This window comes from Emydura macquarii, unplaced genomic scaffold (assembly GCF_026122565.2).
Source record: "Emydura macquarii macquarii isolate MOO-44397 ecotype Brisbane River unplaced genomic scaffold, CSIRO-AGI_Emac_v2 contig_318, whole genome shotgun sequence".
In the NCBI taxonomy this organism is placed as follows: Eukaryota; Metazoa; Chordata; order Testudines; family Chelidae; genus Emydura; species Emydura macquarii.
In genome coordinates this window covers 14,803,986-14,826,636 of record NW_027130455.1, presented here as the reverse complement: position 1 = coordinate 14,826,636, position 22,651 = coordinate 14,803,986, and the positions used below count along the sequence as shown (strand labels likewise).

Genomic DNA, 22,651 nt, shown 5'->3' with positions numbered 1-22,651 from the left:
TGGTTGGATTGCTGGGTGTGGGCAATGATTGGCTGTCTGGTTTGACTGCAGTGATTGGCTGTAGAGCTGGGGCCGGCTAACACTGATTGGCTCTGGTGTTTCGAAGAGGTGATTTGGCTGCCGGATCCGGCTCAGGGGAGAGCCCTTGTTTCCTTTGAAGAGCCGGGGTTGGCTACCGCGCCTGACGTTAGGAGGCGGAGATTGGCTCTTTGAGGACGCTTTCGATCACGTGATTAGTGCCCGCCCACTTACTCCCCGGGGCGGGGCCGCTTTGGGGTGCGGTAATTGGTGTGTGAAAGCGAGACTGTATCCGTTACGTCACTTCCCCTTCAGGCTGATGGGCGGAGGGAGAAGGGAAGTTGGGGAGATGGAGAGTAGAGCCGGAGCGGAGGCAGGGGCCGTCTGTGTGGGGGGCAGAGCCTGAGGGGCCGCTCGCTCCCTCCCTTAGCGGGGCCGCGGGTGGGTGAGTCCGGCCCTTCCCTGGTTCGTCCTGGCAGCGGAGGCCCCGTCGCCTTCCCTCGGCGCCGTCTCTGGGGTCCTGTGGTGCTCCCTGTGCCGCCCCCGCGGAGCCTGTCCTCTGCAGCGCGGGAGTGGGCCCCTCCCCCCCGAATCAGGGCGTTGGAGGAAGAAGTCTGGGGTGTCGTGCCCCTCCCCCATTCCGGCCCCCCCCCCCCCCCCCCCCCCCCGCGGGATGCGTAGGGCAGGCGAGTTAGTGGGTGAGGCTCGCGCGATGCCGGTGCAGAGCGCAGTTCACGGGCGGGCCGTCCAGACACGGCTCGATCCGTGGGTCCCCAGCTTCCCTCTGCCGCGGAATACCTTAATACCGTTCATTCTGTGGAGGCGCACCGCCATGTAGTCTCCACGTGAACTCATGCATATTCATGAGCCAATTCAGAACGCTGCAAGTCGTTTTTCAAAAAAACTCCGTGGTCCCCCCCCCCCCCCCGCTTAGGCCTGACTGCACATCAGCGGGGCCGTGGCACCTTGGCTGGGCAATATTGGCTTAAGTGCTCGTTGTTTCCTTTGTCCCTTCGCTCCAGCGAAGAGCAGCACTTCTTCTGCACGCCTGTTTTCTCTCCAGAGATCTCTGGCAGGGGAATCAGTTCTGGCTGGGGAATTTGGCAATAGGGAAGATGGTGTTTCAGACTGACATCCTGCATGTTGCTATGAAGGTGCAAAATAGTATCTGTGTGGCTTGCTCAATCCAGGTTTAATTGGGATTATCGGAACTGAGAAAGGAGCACACTGCATGGCCTCATCAGTGTCCACATCTTTATGGCTTGGCCTTCATCAGCAGTATTCACTTTGGCAACAGAGGAACAAATTGGTCTAAAATGACAGAACTGTTAACTGCATAGCTAGTGATCTCCATTTAAGAGCCTCAGGATTAGAATAGCAGAAGTATTGCTAATTAAGATTCAGGTGTGTTGCCCTCTTCACGAGCACTTTAAACTCATGCCTGAAGGGAAAAAAATCAACTGATCCAGTAGAGGGCACCAAACACTGATTTATGGGGATGGGGAGGACAGCATAGCTGGAGAAAGGGATGCTTATGGAAGCCTGTCTGTGGTAACCAATTGAAGAGTTGTGTGAAACAGCCCTATCTCCAGGGCTTTGCCTTTGAGACAAAACTGATATTCAGATAATAGCAATTAAAGCTGACTTTATCTCTCTCATGCTTATTACTGAGTAGTCTTAATATTTTCCTCATGCAGGGATTGAAGTACTTGATTTCATGTTCTCTATATAAACAGCACCTGAAGTGTTAACAACAAAAATCTGTAAAGTACAAATATTACACCCCCTCCTCTCATTCTATCTCTGTTTCAGAATGTGCATTTGTGTTTATTTCCTAGCTGACGGTAAATGCCAAGTTAACAGGGCTTATTGACTACATGGTGCCAGTTCTTCCAACTACTCTGTGCATGAAACCTCTATTGATTTCTTTCTAAAATTCACATTTGGAGCAGTTACAAGATCAGACTCATTCTTTATCAACTGTCAAATGTATTCCATTTCCAAATTTATTTTCTTGGTACTGTTTTGTGGTTGTGTAGGTTTATTGTATGTTTATTCTTGAGATTAAGACTTGTTTATGCGGTTTTGGTAGCACATACATAAGATAATGTGTATAGAGCCAAATCTTTCTCTGATTCATTAATGCTATGGATAATATCTGTCCTGTCACTTGGTATCCCAGTGTATTTTGTCTTTCTATGTCAGTCTTCTAAACTGTAAACTCTCTGGGGCTGGGACAATCTTGATAGCTTGCACAGCACTAGACATGTTGTCTGTGCATAACAAAAACAAAGTTAACAAGTCTTGTAACCTGAATTTGATTGTTCCAAATCTCATTTTACTTTGCCAGAATGTCAGATGCACGCTGCCTGCTCTGGCCAAGGTCAGAGGAGATGGCATCATCAATTATTTAGATACCTTGCCCTAAATATTTCAAAAGAATATCTACAAACTACGAAAGCTTCCCTTCATAGAATCATACTAAATCATCCCAGCCAGGGCTTTCTGAAGCCAGGCTTTAAAAATCTCTAAGGATGGCGATTCCACCACCTCCCTAGGTAACCCATTCCAGTGCTTCACCACCCTCCTAGTGAAATAGTTTTTCCTAATATCTAACCTAGACCTCCCCCACTGCAACTTGAGACCATTGCTCCTTGTTCTGTCATTGCCACCACTGAGAAAAGCCTAGTTCCATCATCTTTGGAACCCCCCTACATGTGGTTGAAGGCTGCTGTCATATCCTCTCTCTGCAGACTAAATAAGCCTAGTTCCCTCAGCCTCTCCTCATAAGTCATGTGCTCCAGCCCCCTAATCATTTTTGTTGCCCTCTGCTGGACTCTCTCCAATTTGTCCACATTTTTTCTCTAGTGGGTGGGCAAAATTGGACACAGTATTCACCAGTGCCAAATAGAGGGAAATAATCACTTCTCTCGATCTGTAGGCAATGCACCTGCTAATGCAGCCCAATGTGCTATTAGGCTTCTTGGCAACAAGGGGACACTTGACTTATATGCAGCTTTTTGTCCATTGTAACCTCCAGGTCCTTTTCTGCAGAACTTCTGCCTAGCCAGTTGGTCCCCAGTCTGTAGCAGTGCCTGGGATTCTTCTGTGTGGACTCTGCACTTGTCCTTGTTGAACCTCATCCGATTTCCTTTGGCCCAATCCTCCAATTTGTCTAGGTCACTCTGTATCCTGTCCCTACCCTCCAGAGTATCTACCACTCCTGCCAGTCTAGTGTCATCTGAAAACTTGCTGAGGGTGTAATCCACTCCATCCTCCAGATCATTAATGAAGATGTCAAACAAACTGGCTGCAGGACCGACCTGTGGGGCACTCCATCTGATACCAGCTGACAACTAGACATCAAGCCATTGATCACCACCCATTGAGCCTAATGATCTAGCTAGCTTTCTATCCATCTCATAGTCCATTCATCCAACCCACACTTCAACTGGCTGGCAAGAAAACTCTGGGAGACGGTTTCAGAAGCTTTGCTAAAGTCAAGATATATCACGTCCATCGCTTTCCCCACATTCACAGAGCCAATCATCTCCTCATAGAAGGCAATCAGGTTGGTCAGGCATGACTTGCCCTTGGTGAATCTATGCTGACTGTTCCTGATCACCTTCCTCTCTTCCAAGTGCTTTTCAAAGATAATGACCAACTCCCTTAGCACTCTCGGGTGCATTGCACCTGGCCTCATGGACTTGTGCATGTCCAGCTTTTCTAAATAGTCCAGAACCTGATCTTTCATCACCAAGAGCTGCTCACCTCCTCCCCTTAATGTGCTGCCCAGTGCAGTAGTTTGGGAGCTGACCTTGTCTGTGAAGACAGAGGCAAAAGAAATATTGAGTTTTTTCCACAGCTTTTTCCACATCATCTGTCACTAGGTTGCCTCACTCATTCAGAAAGGGGCCCACACTTTCCCTGACCACCTTCTTGTTGCTAACATACCTGTAGAAACCCTTCTTGTTACCCTTTATGTCCCTTTATAGCTTTAACTCCAATTTTGCTTTGGCCTTCCTGATTTCATCCCTGCCTTCTTGAGCAATATTTTTATACTCCTCCCTAGTCATCTGTGCAAACTTCCACTTTTTGTAAGCTTTCTTTTAGTGTTGAAGCTCACCAAAGATTTCTCTGTTAAGCCAAGCTGGTCGCTTGCCATATTTGCTATTCTTTCTGCACATCAGGATGGTTTGTTCCTGAGCCGTCAATAAGGTTTCTTTAAAATACAGCCAGCTTTCCTGTACTCTTTTCGCCTTTATATTAGCCTCCCAGGGGATCCTGCCCATCGGTTCCCCAAGGGAGTCAAAGTCTGCTTTTCTGAAGTCCAGGGTTTATATTCTGCTGTTCTCCTTCCCTTCTTTTGTCAGGATCCTGAACTCGACCATCTCATGGTCACTACTGTCCAGGTTGCCATCCACTTCTATTTACCATACCAATTCTTCCCTGTTTTTGAGCAAGTTATACATGCATCCCAGAAGGTGTTACAGGCTGATGCTGTGGGTAATGTAGGTCCTGGGAATTCAGTTCCCATTGAAGTTATTAAAAACATTGTTCTCAAAGTTGTAAGTTCTGGTTTTTTGGGGGGAAGGGGTGTGGCTAGTGTATCTTGAAAAGGGATATATTGATAAAACAATGACAGTGAATCTTGCATAGAGAAGTTTTTGGTCCTCTCCTAATGCAGTTGTAAAACTCTATGTGGTCCTTTAGAGAAGTTTGAACTCTACATATTGCACTACTCCAGAATAGATTGTCTGTGACTTGATTTGAAGGCATAAAACCAGATTGACCCACCCTTCTTTGGGTATTCCTTTTGATTTCAGTTAGATTATTTAAGGTGAAGGGCACTGCTCATCGTGAGCAATTGTGGCTAAATATTTCCATTATCAAATTATTTTATTTAAAATGGCATTTTTACTGGATTACTGGAGTTACCTAAATGGTTGAATGCACACATCCTCATGTCAGTTATATCAACACTTTAGTGTGTCAGTTTCAGAAATCCACACTCTGTTCTCCGTCCTGCAAACTTTTAACAATCTGTACATCTTAACTGGAAGCTCTTAAACAAAATCCTCCACTTCTATTTGACAGCTTTGGAATCACATCTTTCATATAGATTAGTATAACATATTTCCACTATGTAATAACCTTCAGCTGAGACAACTTGAAAATTCAGTGAAGAAAACTAGAAGAGCTAGGTATTTTTAATTAAAACTGTAAACAGTATAAAAAAATCCTCAAATATATTTTGAGGCAGATCATATTTAAATATAGTGGGGGTTCGAAGTTCTAATTTGGAATTTTAACATTGCTTGTGTAAAAAGCAGGTCTCCATGGGTTGATTTGGCACCATATGATTAAAACAGCTCTTTTTCTTTCTATGCCAATACAGTGAGGGGATTGCTTTACAAAAGCAACATTAAAATTCCAAGTGTTGCTCTGTAACTTGATTTGATTTCAATTTAAAAGTAGGTTGAGAGACTTCATCTGTATATGAGTTGTTCTGACAACTCTTTAGTTTCACAATCACTTTTTTCTATTCTTAAACATGTTTTTCTCTCCCTCTTTGTTCGAAAGAGCCACACAAATCAACACTGCTATCAAATGCATAAGAAATATTTCTGTAAATTGACTGTCTCACTAAAATGATTGAGTGCTCTGTCATGGTATAGATTCGTATATTTAAAAAAAATCCTGCAGAGCAAGAAGCGTATATGAATGGATAAATGACTCATTGGGAAAACAGCAGCTGTGAGAGTAAATTGTATCTGAGCAAAAATGTATTCATTCAAACCAGCTGACCTATATTTTTTAATTTTGGTGAAACACAAGACTGAAACCACAAATGCCAAATCTCTGCTCAAAAAAAAGATATTTGAGTTACAGTTCCCTGAAAATAGACTTAACAGAAGTGCCTTCTGTGCTTTAACTACAGTGCACACTGATAATTCTGAAAAGAAGATTAAGACCAATTAGGAAACTATTTAGCTCCTCGTGCTGTGATCAGACCCACATTGCAGACCTGTGCCTCACTGAAGTCAGTGGTGCACTTTGCTGATCTGTGCCATTGGATCAAAATGCAGAGTACCTCTTAACGAGTGCCCAGCATCTGCCTCTCCCTTCATCATTGAAGAGGAGTGTAATCATATGAACACCTTAATAAAAACTCAGGTTTTTAAGCCCATATTGTGAATCCAGCTTAAATAAAAAGAGTCCTGAACAATTACGCTTTAAAGATGGGATGAAGCATAAATATAATACCACCTCAAATAGTAGAGTATTTTTCAGTACTTATTTGAAAAACTATTAAATGTTTCTCTTTAACACACCTTCAAGTGGCCTTTGTCTTCTGTTTCGCAAGAACCAGTACGGTAAATAATATACTGAGGTTAATGAGGATACAGATTACCACTTTAAAAAAAACAAAACATTTTTAATAAAAAGAAGCAGTTTGTGTTGACACCTCATAAATGAGAATCTCATCATATTATTCTGTGTTTCTCTCTTTTCAGGTGACACTGTGAACACATGAATGGTAGGAGAAGACTGTTAGCTGCCTCTGTAATTTCTATCCAGAACTCCAGCTTTGTGTATCCTTCTTGTCAAAACTGCTTTTCTAAGCTAATATTAGATTCTAAGAGGTAAGTCCAGGTTGGGGCATTGCTAATTGGGAAAGCACCCAGCACTCTTTGCATGCTATAGAGCAGGGCTTGACAAATTTGCTTTGTATCTAGGAGCCAGCACAAATATTAAGGAGCCAGATGAATTTTTCAGCTTTCAGGGTTTTATGGTTTAACAACTACCAAAAAAAAATTTCATATTCCACCATTGAATGGTAAACAAGTTATGGGTGAGACACACGTGTATACACCTGTACACACCACGAGACTACAAAGTGTCGTTCGTCTCACGTCTATTATGCGTTTAACATGGATGAGCACACAAGCCAATCACTGTGCTCCTTGCTTTGCGCCATGTGCCAACAAAATGTCCACCAACCATACACTGCGATACACACGATCACAAATGATCACTAAACAAAGAATTCGGCACTCAGATGCGCTGCCAGAGATGAGCAGTAATTGGAATGCATTATTGCTAAATTGTTGCTTGATAACTTCTACCTGAAACTCTCAATTCATATTTGTATTGTTTTGTGTGAGGGAGGAGAAAGCGTGGGTGAACTTGGCCATCGGGCAGTTTATTATCCTATCTCTAATTTCATCCTCCATTTCTCCATTTTCCTGGATTCTGAAACTCAGATACTTGAAACTTTGCATTTTCATAATTGTCTGCCCATCTAGTTTTAAGGATAATTCTCCAGTGTTCATTCAAGGGCTGGTGGGCCAGCTGTGGCAGCCCCTTCCCCCTCACCCCTCTCACACCATGTGGGCCCAGCAGCGGGGCGCCCTGGCTGGAGCGCAGCAGCTGCTGTCCCCTCCCGGCCCCACCCCTTTGCCCTGCCTGTCTCCCACAACGTGGGCCCAGCGGGAGCACGGCAGCTGCAGCGCTTCCCCCTCCCGGCTCCGTCACATGGATGCAGTGGCGCCCAGGCCGGAGCGCAGGAACCACTCCCCCTGGGACCCAGTCCTTCACTGGGAGAAATACTAGGCACCAGAATTAATTTCCTAGGCGCCATGGCAACCTGGTGTCCGGGGTTTGTCGAGCCCTGCTATATAGATAAGTGATCTGTGAAAAGTTTGTTTTAGAACTATTACGTTAGTGCCTGGGAACTCCAGACATGGACCAGGGATCCCACTGTGTTTGGCCCTGTACAAACACAGAACAAAAACAATCTCCCTGCCCCAAAGAGTTTACAATCTAAGTATAAAATGAGACAAAAGACAAAAGGGGAACACAATGGGAAAATGCTGCTGACCATGATAGACGGTGATCTCAGCACACTAGCAGCCTAACTGTTGTCAAGTTTTTTGTAGGCATTATGGCAATGGAGAGTTATAAGGGGGGATTTGAAGGAAGACAATAAGGGGCACTGAGCACATAATACATTTACTTCCTGTCATGTTTCCTTGAAGTCTAGATTCACTAGTTCCTGTTTTCTTACACCAGTAGGAACTATGGGCTCAATCCTGCATCTATAGACACTTTCTCCTGGATGTCTTACGTTTCAGCTTAACATGACTAAAACTGTGCTGGTTTCTTGAACTTCATAAGCTCTTTTGATTTTCCACATTCTATGACTGTAGACAACGCCATCCTTCCTCTCATAACTGTGGGGTCCTGTGTGACTTCTCACCACATATCCAGAGAGTGCCCAAGTTTTGCCCTTTCCTCCTTCACAACATTGGACAATCACACAGTAACATTGTCCTCTCAAATCAAGAAACTCCCACAAATATGTGGAGCATCCAGATTGATGCACTGTCAAACCCTGGGCCACTGAGACTCTGAAGAACGTAAGAACAATGAATTCCATAAATACTAAAATCAAGACAGCTAGCTTTACAAAGCGAGATATCTCCATAAAGTCAAATATGGAAGAGAAGATGGAGAGTGGAGGTTTCTAATGTCTGAGGGGGTTTTGTTATCTGTTTGATTTATCCAATGCTCTAGGTACTAAAGTAAATACAAAAAAATTCCGAAATACAATGAAATTCAGAAACTGCTGTGCTAGGAGTTTCAAAGTCAAGTCACTCCTCCTTCCACCCAACAACAAAAACATTAAAATAACCCCAACCTTCCCCCGCCTGTATGTTAGGCTTATGTTTACTAAATGTGTAAAAGAGCTTCACTGAAGTTCATGGGGCTTCTCATGATCACAGGAATCTGCATATGTTGAGTTCATTGCAGGATTGGGGCCTTAAAGAGCAAAGAATAAGAAATACCTCTTAAGTTTCTGTTTTGACACAAGGTGTAGTATGCTGGTAGTATTTATTGCTGAATAGAAATTTTTACCACACCATCAGTTAACAAAAATGTGTGTTCACTTTTCTTATTGTCTTACCAGATTTAACTGTCTAAAATGTGGCTGTATGGGTGAAGCTAAGGATGCAAACTACAGGTACAGGCTGTCCCTAAAAGTTGCTGGCACTAGTGATTTGTATGACATTACCGTGTTTGGAAGCTCTTTAGATCCATTCTTTGGGATCACAGCAGGAAGTCTGCAGAGGTAAAAAATTATTATTTTTTAATTATATAGCTGCCTCCCCTCACTCAACCTAACAAAATCTGGATGGGGTTCGGGGGGCAGTGTCTATATTTGTGGCTCTAAATATTTTCTTAGAACTGTTCATCAACTAGGTATTTGAGCAAGTATTCTTCAGTAAGCTGGTAAAAATTCAATCTGGGTAGGTGGTGATTTATTTGTAGGGGGAAGCCAGGAAAATATCCCCATGTTTACAAGCATTTATTTGGCACCCATCACCATGGTATCTGGTCACTTTAAAAGACTTGGATTGAGACATTAAAGATCTTATTAAGAGACCAAACCCCATGAACCCTACTGCCTGCAGCTTAATCAGTTTACTAGGAAGTCAGGAGTTAATCATTTGGAAAGACCTTGTCAAAGAGGTGCATCTCGCAGTTTCATTTCACTAACAATTTATTGGTATAACAGCTGTAAAAGTGTTGCCAAAGTGTAAGAGAGAAACCCCTGAAGGATCTCTATCAGAGGTAGGAATTATCTGCCCACTGTGAGGTTAACACTGCATTTGAAGTTTGATCTCTTATGTCTCTTTGACATTAGTGACCATTCCTGGTCTGATGACAGGTTGCTAAAGAGCATAGCTTCCCTCAGGTTTAGACACACTTTTCTGCCTCACTTGGATGAAAAATCTTTTATGTCTGATAATTCCAGATCTCATTGGGAGCATATCTCTCTTGCATGCTCTTGTGTTTTGAAAACAGCTTTTCACTGAAGTTGCCAGGTTTGCATTTAGCAAGAAGTGCATTTCCGAGTTGCAGGCTTACTACTGAGAACTCAACCACCAGCCCTACAAGCTTCACCTGTTGGCCTTCAAATGAAGTCTCTTTCCTGATTATAAAAATCTTAGAGTGTGATTTGACTTCAGTGAGAATTTTACTCATGACAGCAGAGTTGAAGGAAAAAAAACCTTAATAGCTTCCTCAGGAAGGGACTACATTCCCATCCCTGGCTGATCTTCATTATCCTTTGCTAACCCTGTAATGTATTTATAGCTTGTTCCCCAGCTTCAAGACCATCATGTAACCTCTCCCTCTCTCAAATTTCACATACAAGTTGTTGTATATAGACAAAGCAGGTTGCTTTGTCTTACATTCAGAATGGTTCGGGATGATGCTTGTTATCCCAATCTGACACCTGTCCATCAGGTAGGCTCCATCATTCGAGTAATGTGTGGTACCATCTTCTTACCAACTGACATTCTCATGCTTCATTTCCATGTTTTCCAGTTCCTTTATCAGCAGTAGATGGTATGAATAGGGAGTGCCTGGATTCCTCAGGGTTTGTCTACACTTACAGTGCTGTAGTGGCACTTATTACGCTGACGGGAGAACTTCTCCCATCTGCATAGGTACTCGGAGGTGGAAGCTATGTTGATGGGAGAAGCCCTCCCGTCAACATAGCCCTGTCTACATCGGGGTTAGGTGAGTATAACTATGTCCTCAGAGGTATGCGTTTTCCACACCCCTGAGCAACAGTTATACCAACATAAGTCTGTAATGTAGACCAGGGCTCAGTCTGCATATACATATGCTTCTGTACATCTTAGCTACTTGGTAGCAGAGGAATGTATCATGAATACTTTGTTTTACAAAAATCCACCCAGTGTAGTCTGACTTTATTTCTATATTGCAAACTTGGTGCTAGCTTTCATCTATAGCCATGTCTGCAGTAGAAGGTTGTACTGCTTTAACTATATTATACCTAAAGTGGCACAACTCTCACCCCCCTTAGTGTGGACAAAGTTACATTGTTATAAAGGTGCTTAATACCAGTAGAGCTATTCCCATACCAGAAGGGGAATAAATTATTCTGGTATAAGCCACCTTTTATGCCAATATAACTGTGTCCACACTAGGGGTGGTACCAGACTACCAGTAAAAACACACCCTGAACAGAAAAACTTATACTATTACAAAAATTGTGTATAGGTCAGGCCTTAAGCAAATTGTGTAGTTGTTTTACTCCCTTATTTCTCTACTTGATATTTTTTCCTGTTGTATGTGTATTTAGAAGAGAAGTAAGGACAATGTGGAAATGACAGATAGTTAAGTTGATTCTCTACAGATCACCGTTCTGTCACTGCTAACTTCCTGCTCTGATTTCATCTGTTCATTTCATGTGTAACTCAGCAACTTAACCCAATATCCCATCTTTAGTGTGAGTGCCCTAATTATTATAATTTAAATACTACTTTTTCTATCCATGCCAATACTTGACATTTAACTTTCTTCATTCAAGGTGTATTCAAGATTTTAACCAAGTCTCAGGAGAACTGGATAGAGATGTATCTCCAAGTGTGTTAATTGAAGCAGTTAAAACTTGTTTCATTGGGAGAAGATTTATATTTGGAGTGAAGGTAACTTTCCCCATTTGATCCATTAGTTTCCAGTTGAATCATGCAGATTTTACTAAACAGTTTTCAGTGGCTAATGTATCATCTACCCACATTGACAGTATTGAAGCATTATGTTTTCTGGGGACTGAAATATCCAACAGAGAAGGCAATGGGGCTATGACTTAAGACAAAGAATCAGACCCGTGTTCCACTCAACTCTGCTAACTTCCCATGTAACCGAGTAAGACTCAGATCCACAAAGGTACTTAGGAGCCTAAACCCCAGACTTAGGCACCTACATCCCAATCTTGGATATCACTGCGATCCACAAATCCCCCCTCGGCTACCACCTAGTAGGTATCTAATATCACTTGGCACCTACGTTTTCAGTGTAAAAGTTCCCTTGATACCTAAGTTTCTGCTGCTCGGCAAATGCATTGTTGCCTCCTTCTAGGCATCTAGATGCTTATCTCCCACCTAAACCCCAGTGCAATCCACGAACTGGGAGAAGTTAGGTGAGGAGCCACCTATATCATCTGGGAAGTCTGATGCAGTAGGCATGCTCAGAGCAAGCGTACCAAATCAGGCTCTATTCAAAACTTGCCAGGGGTGCCCACATTTGTAACTTTTAGTCCACTGGCTAGACTCACCCAGGATTTGGGAGACCCAGGTTCAATTCTCCCCCTCTGGTTAATGGGGAGAAAGGATTTGAACAGGGGTCTCCTACGCCTCTCAGGAGAGTGCTCCAATACTTTGCTAAGGAACATTCTGATGTCTTTGTCTTTCCTGAGGAAGCTAGTCCACTTTATATAAATAGTCATTGGAGCCAGGAGATTGGCCCTGAGATCTCCCACCGCCCAAGTGGGTGCCCTAACCACTGAACTATGGAGTAACTTCCTCTGGCCAAATGACTTTGGTTTGTTTGTGTGAGGGGGGTTGTTTTGGTTTTTTAACACTGGACATTGCCATACAAAAAGTACTATAACTGCTGCAGTTCAACACCTGCACTCACAGGCCCTTTATGCACTTGAGTGTTAATAGAGGTCTTCACAGATCCAAAGACACCACTAGAAACTGATAGCTCAATAGAAACCTCCAAGGTGTGGGTTTTATTTTCATTTTAAACTGCTCTGCATAATCTCATGTATTGTTAACCTAGACAATCTATGAACTAAATCCTGAGAGACACTGGCTAGCTCCCCCTCCCATCGATGTGATGGGAGTTCTGTGTGACCTGTGTATTTCTAGTGCATCTGTCTCCCTGCTATCTGAATACTAGCTTTATGTGAGAGCAGCTAATCACTAAGGTTCCAGTTCTCCTGCCCTTATGTATGTGAATACTCTTTATCTCCCTGAACAGTCCTATTAATGAGAATGAGGCTGCTCACATTGTAAGGATTACTCAGATGTTTAAGGACTGTCTGACTGGGTATATTTGTGTAAACCATCTGTACACACTCCCAGCTGAAAACCAGTATAAAACCCTGTAATGTTAAAACTAAGACTGAAACAAAAGGGGATTACCCCAGCCTATAAGTATCTACATGGGGAACAAATATTTAATAATGGACTCTTCAGTCAATCAGAAAGCACAGAGTCAGACGGGAAATAGGTATATATTTTTAACAACAAGAGTAATTAAGCATTGGAACAACTTAGTCATGGTGGATTCTCAATCACGTTTAAATCAAGATGTTTTTCTCAAAGATCTGCTCTAGGAATTATTTTGAGGAAGTTCTATGGCCTGCGCTATTCAGGGGGTCAGACTAGACGAGCACAGTGGTCCTTTCTGGCCTTGGAATCTGTGGATCATTCTGCAGTCTCTATCTTCCACCAATACATATATACATACATGACTCTTTTCTAAACCATATTTTCTCCCTCTCCTATTGTGGTGTTAAACACCACAAGCAGAACTGCAGTGTCTGTAAGTTTCCTGATGTGTCAAAGTACTTGCATTTTTTTTGAATGAACTTGTAGGTAGCTATAATTTGGGCAATTGCTCAGCTGTGTCATTGCATTTCTTCTAGACTATGTGTTTTTAATCACTCCATGAGCTACATAATTTAGGCCTTTCTTTTTCCAATAATGCCCCTAAATTTGCACCTGCAGTTTCCATTCAGTGAGTTATATACAGGGAGTACGAACAGATGAGGCCCCTCTGAAAAGCTGGCTATACAGCTCCAGCACTATCTAGACCTAACCGAGGAGGTCCAGGTAATATTCCTTTCCCTTCATTCCCCCTGGGTATCAGAATGCCCTGCTTTGAACTTCGCTCAGTACCTCATAGTTCAAAGGAAGGTATCTGCTGTCTGTTGGGTACCTAGTCAGTTATGTAGTACATCATCCCTCTTCACAAGGTGACCTTCTCCGGTGAAGTAGTTTTTCTTCTGCCCAGGTGTTGTCCTTTCACCTCAGAATTCTTACTGAGTTTTTCCCAATTGCACTGAAAATTCTTTGTATCATTACCACGAAGACCCTTCGGCTGGGATGCCCTTCATAGCCTTCAGTAGCACTCATTTGCTAGGGTGTGTTGGTGGGAAATAGCAGGTTTTCCTCTCTCCCCCCACAGACCCTGATGAAAAGAGAGGGACTTTTTAAAATGAACTGTGAATTGGAACTTGGTTGGACCTTTCTTGCTCTCAGTCCCCATAAAATCTTGCTCTGTATCCAGACAAATCATTACACTAATAAGCGTAATGGATTCTTTTGCAGAGTTCTGAAAACCATGATGGAGGACACTCTGTTTCTGACAACATTTTGCAAAACTGCTCCAGAATTAATAGACTGACAAGAGATCTTACAGCCTGCCAGATCTTCCTGCCAAACACTGCTGTTGCCGGCTTTACCGTTATCAGCTTCTTCCATCGGTTCCTGCAGTCTGCTAATTTCAGGAGCAGTCACAGCAGCTCACAGCAACCTGATAGTCCTTTAATTGCAATAGATCAGCCTAGCAGTGAGTTCAGCAGCTTGTGTAGCACTGGCACCAACTCATGTTTTGTTCAGTCAAGTGGCAGAGAGAGTTTTTCAGGACCCTGGCAGCAGTCCTTTGGCCTGACTTCTTCATCTGTTGATTGGGTAACCACAGAAGATTGTTCAGCTTTAGTTCTGGGCAAGGTTGCTGGTGAACAGTGTAAACTACAGGAGAGGTCTTTCTTTGCAGAACCATGCAGCCTAAGCCCCAGCAACCAAACCATTCAAGATTTGCAGCTCTGTAACTCTAGGAATGAGATAAATGAACAGGAAGATGATGAATTCAGTTCACTACCTAGTCAGTCAGACACAATCACTGCAACTGAAAAACTAGAGAGCTTCTCTTCTTTAAAGAGAGAATGGTCACCTGACAGGAACAGCTCCAGGTTGTTACAAAGCCCACTGGATTTGGGGCTAAAATACTCTTGCCCAGAGATTACCAGCAGATGTAATTACTTTCCAGAAAAATCTTGGAACTCCTTGGTTTGCCAGAGAAAAAATTATTCATTTTGCTCCTCAGCTGTGTCTCCTAATCATGGAAATGCAGCTGGAACTTCTCAGGATGATCCTATGATTTGGGATGAGCTTCCGTTCTCTGAAAGTCTAAATGAATTCATAGCCAGAATTGAAAACAAGAGCACCATATCTCCAGTAGGTCACAATGCTCATAAACATGAAACAAGTGAGTTGGATGAAAATCATAGCAAAAAATCTTGTGGGCAAGGCATTGCAGTTGTTGATATGCAGGCAGTGTGTACAACAGGGAGGTTCCCACAACTAGCAGAGAATGTGAATACTTGCAAAGAGCATATTCTCTCCTTCCGTCAATCAAACCTCACTCCTGTAAGTGGCCAAGTATCACAGTGTGAGTCTTTGTACAGAGTTTTACCTACAAGTACTATGGGAGGCAGAGAGTCTGACTTTATACCTAGCCCACCTCTGCCAGTGCTGTCACAATCCTCAGCAGTCAGAGGAAAAGCTGCTCTTTCAGAGGGCAGTTTTCTACAGTCTGAGGAAGCAAATGTTATTTCAAACAATGCCCATTCTTTCACTAACCTAAAATGTACTATTAAACACGCAGAAAGCCTGTATTTACAAAGGAGAGAGAAACCCACCCACTTAGATTCTCTATATGATGGCTGTGTAGCTGATTGGGAAAATAAAGAAAATTGTAGTTACTCACCAAACCCAAGAACAGATCTTACAAGTTCTCAGGAACTGGGCTGTGATTCAACAGCTCCCTTCCAAGCTAAAAATATGTGTAAGAGAGAATTAAAACCATTAACTGAAGTGCAAGAAATTACTGTTAGAGCTATAAACCAGAATGACTTGCTACAGAACTACTCCAACCACCACAGAGGCAGCTACAATGCTTCTGCTGACCTCTTTGATGCTAGTGCCAGAGAGAGAAAAACCATGGTAGAATTTTCAAATAAATCTTACAACTCTCCAGCACAGGAAGATGTTTTGACTGAAAAGTACACAGCATCTGAATTAGTGCTTAGTCCATTAGATGCTGGCTGCAGCTATTCAGACTGCAGACTCTTACCTAGTTTACCACCATCTTTTGGTAAAGACAGTACACCTGTAACTTATTCACTTTATGATTCAGAACTTGATCTGGTAGATACCCAGGACTTTGTTCCTTATTCACAGTCAACTCCTGTTGCAAGATCTCTTCAAAAATTCAGAGCCCAGAGGAGGAGAGAATCTATTCTCCCTAAATTGACATCTAAAAGTCCTACTAAAATCCATTGCAAATGTAAAGAGTCTAGGCCTTCCTTTAAAAATACTTTATTAAGACAACTTACCAGCAAGTTCCCAAAACACAAAAGATCAAGTAACACAAGAACCACAACCATCAGTAAGTCTGTTTCACAGCAGTCATTTATCAACAGCGAGTTGCCCGGGAATGATTCTGAAGAATGGATCCCTCCATCAGCAACAAAATTGTTACAGCCAGTCACATTTTCTAATTTAAAAACAGTTGGATTGCAAGCCAGGAGTTCAGTTATCTGCAAATCCATTGACAAAAAACCTATTTTTGAAAACAAAGCCAACAGTGGAAAGCCAAGAACTGATACATGTTTAAGAAGCAGAAAATTAAATCCTATGAATAGAGCTGGGATTCCAACAACTGCTCTATCTGCAAATGCCACTAAGACCTTGCTTCTAAAAGATGCAGCCCGTGGAATTTGTGACTGCCCAGAAGCCAAGAATAGCCATTTACGTGTAACTTATTTAATGGGTGGATTGGATGAGGCAGCTTGTTGGTCTCCTGAACTGTTTACAGAAAAATACAATTTCTAAGCAGAGTCTTTTTTTCCAAAAGCCACAGTCTTGAAACATGACTCTACCTCATTCGTCACTTGTTTAATCTTTGGAGGGGTGCCAGGATTACCAGAGAAGGAAAAGGGCTGTTTTAAAAAGTTTAATTATTCATATGTCTCTCAGTATCTGTCTCGTTTTTTAAGATGAATTATGCCCAGTTTGAAAGCCTTTGTCCTGCACAGTGGTTGGGGAACATAGAACCTTGCTGTCACTTTATTTTATTGTGGATGAAATGACTAAGTTTTAAAATGTGAAATAAAAGATTAACATTAATAGACAGGCTACGCAACCTTACTTTTCAAGCCTTGTCTAGCCAATAACTTTACCTTGCTCCGAGGGAGAGCCCTAGGAACACACTATCCTCCTGCCTTGTTCAGAACACAGACCCTGGATTCTGCTTCCAGTGAAATTCTTTTGTGGCAGGCTGACTTTGCTATTTTTGGACGTATTAGGAAATACATCATAGGAGGGAATACATTCCATTCTAAAACATCAGGTACTGTGACTGGAACTAGGCATCAGATGACCTGGATTCAGTTCCCTCTCAGCTATCCATTTAGCTTGGTCTTTGAGGGAGGTCATTATGATATTGCTAATGCACATGTCTTGGCACCAGGAACTATATGCAGTCCCCTAGTCAGGGGAATCAAGAGGGGACTTTTCATTATTTCAGGGGGTAGTGGAGTGGGGTCCAAGTCATTCACCTTTGGGCCTTAGGTTTTTCAATCTATAAAAGAGAAGTCAGCCATTGAGAGCTATTGGAAAGCAGTTTGTAAATACAGCACTATTCTTGTTCCCAATCTGCCTGAACAGCAGCTTTCCTTTATTTTCAGCATGGACATTTCATCTGTCCTATGGAGTTCTGAAATTCTATCCCCCCGTTTCTCTGCCTCCCTCATGGCCCCCACATAGTAGCCACTCATCTTCTACCCGCGGACTTTGAAGCCCATCACTGTTTCTCTCTAATTGGCAAGAGGCGTCACTCAGCATGAGGCACGTGCTCCCTCTTAGGAGCTGAGCATACTGGTACTGCGGCTGAAAAAGAAAAGCCATGAGTGGATACATAGCAAGGCTCCCCAATACCCACAAGCAAATCTACTTTAAAAGAAGCTTTTCAGTAGTGCTCATTGGTGTACAAGGTCAGCACTTCACAGCCATTCATAATCTGATCTTCAGTACGCTGAGAGGTGGAGCAGAGTTATTCTCCAGCTGTACAGCGGGGATAGAGAGGCACAAAGAGGTTCAGTGACTTGCCTGAAGTCAGAGGAAGTCTCTGGTAGAGACAGACATAGAACTCAGATTTCCTCAGTCCCAGAGCAGAATCTTAACCGCAGACAAACCATCTTTCCTCTCTACCTTCCACTGCTCACCATGGTGCTCTGACACCAACCAAGAGTTCTTCCCCACTTCTGGGGATCCCACAGTACTAGGTGCTGAAGGGAAAACAGCTGGGCCATATGGAGGGACCTGTAGGGATGTGCTGCAAACCCTATTCCATCTGTGGATCCTAGACAGAAGTACAAGAGGAAGAAAACACATCAGTTCAACTACAACATGAAGCACAAAATAGAATTAAGGAAAACCTGTTGAGTAAGTGAACAGAAAAAAAAATTAAACTCTTTACCTCGTTGAGCAGCACCACCTAAAACGTGATCTCCTAATGGCCACCAGCCCGAATCCAACCGGCTGCAGTTTGAGTAGGCGGCTAGTGATCGTCCACACTGCATGAGTGTAATCCCTGCCTCTCATGCTCTGTGTGTGGGACAGAACTATTCACAACAGCCAGTGCGTGGAACATACTGATACCGTGAGCAGGTGCATAGATATAAAAGCCATGGATGGTCTGCCACTGCAGCAGAGAGCAGTGGCTTTCCTTCTGGCACAGCGACACCAGCCCGGAGGCCTTGCAGCACGCGGGAGACTGAGAAGGACGTGCTGCAGTTGGAGCACCAGAAGCAAGCAGGCTAGCGTGGATGCTTTGCACTCGTGCAGTCCCGCCAGTGCAGTTCCCAACTGCGGATGAGGGGCTGTGATGCTCAATCTTGGCTGCCTGCACTTGTCGCCTCACAAGTTGTTTGATATATTTGACTAATTCCTGTTTGCCAGCTGGCATCTTCTACACATCATCAGCCACTCGGAGCAGTTGGGTGTGACCAACTGGAAATACATATTAGCATGGCTATTGTGTGTGATAGAGCCAGATTCGCTGTAAGGCAAGGGGACACAAATACAGTTCAGCTTCAGAGACCCCTCCGTGCCAGTTGAGGTAGTGTTTGTACATGAGGTTTGTTATGGGAAAACATCTACATGAGGGTACAACTTCAGTGTTCATTCAGAAGAGGAGCCAAAGACCAAGGTCTGTGCTAAGGGGGAGAGGTGATGCAAATACATATTTCAGGCCAAATCATTCCATTTCACAGCTACAATACCATTGATGTCAATAGGATTTTTGCCTCTATAATAGGGGAAAATTTGGCCCTTAGTTCCTTAAATGTGTCTTGCTCTGTAGCTGCTGAGCTGTGGAATCCAAAGCCACAGGAGTAGGTGATTTTTGCCACATATTGGCACTAAGTCTTAGGAATGGCTAATTGCAATACATCTGCTAGATGGTGGAAAGCACGAGGTAAGGCCTAATCTTCCATGGCATTTAGCGAAATGGAAACAGATGATAATTCAGAGCCCAACAGCAAAAAGCGTAAATAAAATAAAATACATGCCAGGGCCGAGTGCAGTTAAAGGAAGTACTTGACCTTTGCACTTGTATGCAAGCCATTTATTTACAAAGAAACTCCCTGGCACCTCTTATGTAGCAATCTCAGAGTGTCTTATGTTAATGAATTAAAGTGACAGCCCTTCAGCAAGGGGAGTGGAAAGAGTGGTTGGTTTCACTCTTATGCCCCATCATGGCAGTGTCTATTCCCTGCATCGGTCGACCCCTTTTCTGCTGGGATGCTCTGTGCATGGCCAAGTTGCTGGCTGCCTCAGCCAGGTTGTGAGGTCTGTAGCAGAAGAGGCTGCCTGAAGACATGCTGCTGCTGGCCCATGCAGCAACCAAAGCCTAGCTGCTGGCAGAGGGTTGCATGAGAATTTGTCACTCTTGGGAAGCAGGGAGACATCCCACTTCAAAGCATCTACTACCCCCCCCCCCCCCTGCAGCAGGAGCAGCCCCGCTGACAGGGTACACCGAGGGTAAGGAGCCCCCTATTCTGCATGCAGCTGAACCAGCCATGAGCGCTTAGCATCTCCTGATGTTACACAGTCCGGTTCTACTCTCCTTCATACAGCCCTTTTATCATCCATGCCAGTACAGAGAGTGGGACTGTAATGGGGGCTCTACTTGCTGCTGTACTGGCGCCTCCTGCTGGTCATCTAGGGATTAGCTCCAGGCCGATGCCCACATCCGCAGTCTGTGCATTGTCTCTCGCTGCAGGTGGCCTATGGTCCTTCCTGTAGCTGTCTGGAACTGCAGCGTTCTCTGCCTGACTTGACCCTTGCCTGCCCCTTGACTGACCCTTGACCCCTGCCATGACTGGTGGGTTCCAGACCCTACTGGGCAACCTGGCTTGTAAGTGCCTGAATGGGTCCCATAGCAGCTACTTGTGCTGAGACACCGAGCATGGTACACCCCACCCTCCACCCCCCCGAGCAGTCCCCAGAGCTGCCACCCCAACCTCATGTCCTCCCCACCCACCCTCCTTTGGGGCCAGTCCCTGGAATCCCTCCCTGCTGCCCCAAGCGGCATCTTTCCCTCCCCAGTCTGCCTCCATTCATCTGCTGCTGCCACAGCTCGGCAGGGACACCTTTTAGGGAGAGTAGTGGATGGCACCTCCCCACTCCGAGGTTCGTACCACCAGCTGGGAGTGACCCTCCCCCTCTGGTTGCTCGCTCGCTCCTCTCCTCAGCCGGGAGTTGCCTTCCCCCCCAATATCAAATCTGAAATGGCAGCCCTGCATCTCGGCCTACCCCCTCCCCCTCTTGGGAGTCTTCTTGGTCCCTCCTGCTACCCAAAGCCTCCTTTCTGCCCCTCTAATATCCCAGCCACCAAAGTGACAGCCCACTGCTAACTGGATCAGAGTCCAATAGTTTCACCACCTGGCTCTGAGCCCAAACATGCCTCACTTTGCGGCCCAGCTCCCAGCCCATACCCATTCCTCTTTCCCACACCCCCAGCTCTGCTCCTTGGCTCAACGGGGGGTAAGGAGGAACATTCACAGGGGGCACAGCCCCACTCATGCTGTTTTCAGTTTAGGGAAAGATGGCCACACTAATTTTAGATACATTTGAAAAGGAACTTCAGCCATGTTAAGTCTCACTCATTGGGCATGAGACTTCCTCATTAGCATGCTAGCCTTCTCTCCCGCACATTCCTAAGCTTCTCTCACGCCTTTTGAGGAAGGAGATAACGATTTAAAATATTTTTACTCAGGTGCTGAAAGCGACAACAGGATGTTGTAGATTTGGTCACTAAACAGGTTGTACAGACGTTGGAAGAGGACAGGGCTAGTAGTCCTCTTGCAGAACGGAAGTTCCTTTGTGTAGCCAGCGCCAGCTCTACTGGTGTAGCCAGGTATGCATGTGAGACGCTGCCTTTGAATGATGAAATGTTAAAGATGAACTTTGATATTAGGGAAAACTGCACTTTTGCACAGGTTGAGCACGTTGTTGGCAGACACCAGCACATGCTCAGTGTCTCTCCACCTGAGCTAGAGAAGCTGCGAGTGGAGTCTGGTGATTGGCAGTTGATGCAGAAATCAGATATCCCTCCGTGTGCATGGGATGAGGCAGCACCACAAACCGACATAACCACAACTGTGCCATACAGGATGGAGACAGTGCGTGCACAGCTTAGCAACGTCAAAAGCCCTAGCGGTCTTCTTAAGTTCCCATTACTGTCCAGGGTTGTTTTAGTTTACCCCACTCAAATGCAGGGACGGGAGAGTGTTCAGTCTTGTTCAGAAAAATAAGACAATTTGGACTAAACCTCGGCCTAGACAGGACACAGTCCTCTGTTATTCAAGTGAAGCTAGCAAATCCTGAGCCAAGTTTCAAGTTATAAAACCAGCAGAGAGAGCCACATGGCATTAGAACAAAGCACAGGAATAAAATTTGAAAACAAATTAGATATTAAAAGAAATGTGGACTCTGAATCCTTTATATATTGTTTGTTAGCTTCAAATTAATTAAATTAAATTTAATTCCTTTATTTTTACATTCATGTAATGTATTGTTTGGGGTTGTGTTTTAATTAATTTATTTTGCATTTATTTATTTAGGAATCTGATTACTTTATTTTACTTTGCTGTAAATGTAGTATGAGCAATAATATACAAACAAAATAATATTTGTACTGTGAAGTGTTTTTCAAGTGGATGATCACTATGACAAGTTAATATGTAAAATACATATTGTATTGATAAAACAGTTTTCTTTTCTGTTAGGTGTATATAAAAACAGTTTATTTTTGAATATTTCTCTTGGTCTGTCCACTGTGTACCTAAACCAGAAGTTATTAATTCTGATCCTCAGGGATCTCCAACCATCCAGGTTTTTGTTCCAACCAGCAAATAATTGTTTTTATTAAAATCCACTAGTTTACATTGCATATAGAATTCTCATGTGCCCTAGACTTTAGTCTGAATTTAAGTGTTTCATATGCAATTTAAGCAGTGTAAATATTAAAAAAGAAACTATTAAGTGCGGGTTGGATTAAAAACCTGAACTACTGGATGTCACCAAGGTCCATAGATGAGTCCCTCCCTCTCTTAAGCAATGACCTAACACACCACCTGGAAAGTCTCACTCTTTGGCTTTATATTTCACTC

General features: G+C 43.7%; 1 protein-coding gene across 3 annotated transcripts; it reads left to right on the top strand.

The window, feature by feature from the left end:
* Window positions 1-338: 338 nt before the first annotated feature.
* On the top strand, window positions 339-20,921 carry DDIAS (DNA damage induced apoptosis suppressor). 3 transcript variants are annotated; one of them, XM_067568976.1, is made up of 5 exons: window positions 339-463; window positions 6,537-6,665; window positions 8,993-9,154; window positions 11,429-11,546; window positions 14,241-20,921. In XM_067568976.1, the coding sequence occupies exons 2-5, from the start codon at window positions 6,553-6,555 to the stop codon at window positions 16,806-16,808; spliced, it is 2,961 nt and encodes a 986-aa protein (XP_067425077.1). In that variant the 5' UTR covers window positions 339-463; window positions 6,537-6,552; the 3' UTR covers window positions 16,809-20,921. The 3 variants fall into 3 exon arrangements, with proteins under 3 accessions (XP_067425077.1, XP_067425082.1, XP_067425088.1); XM_067568981.1 differs by having other exon boundaries at window positions 362-459; XM_067568987.1 differs by lacking the exon at window positions 339-463 and having other exon boundaries at window positions 6,253-6,665.
* Window positions 20,922-22,651: the final 1,730 nt, after the last annotated feature.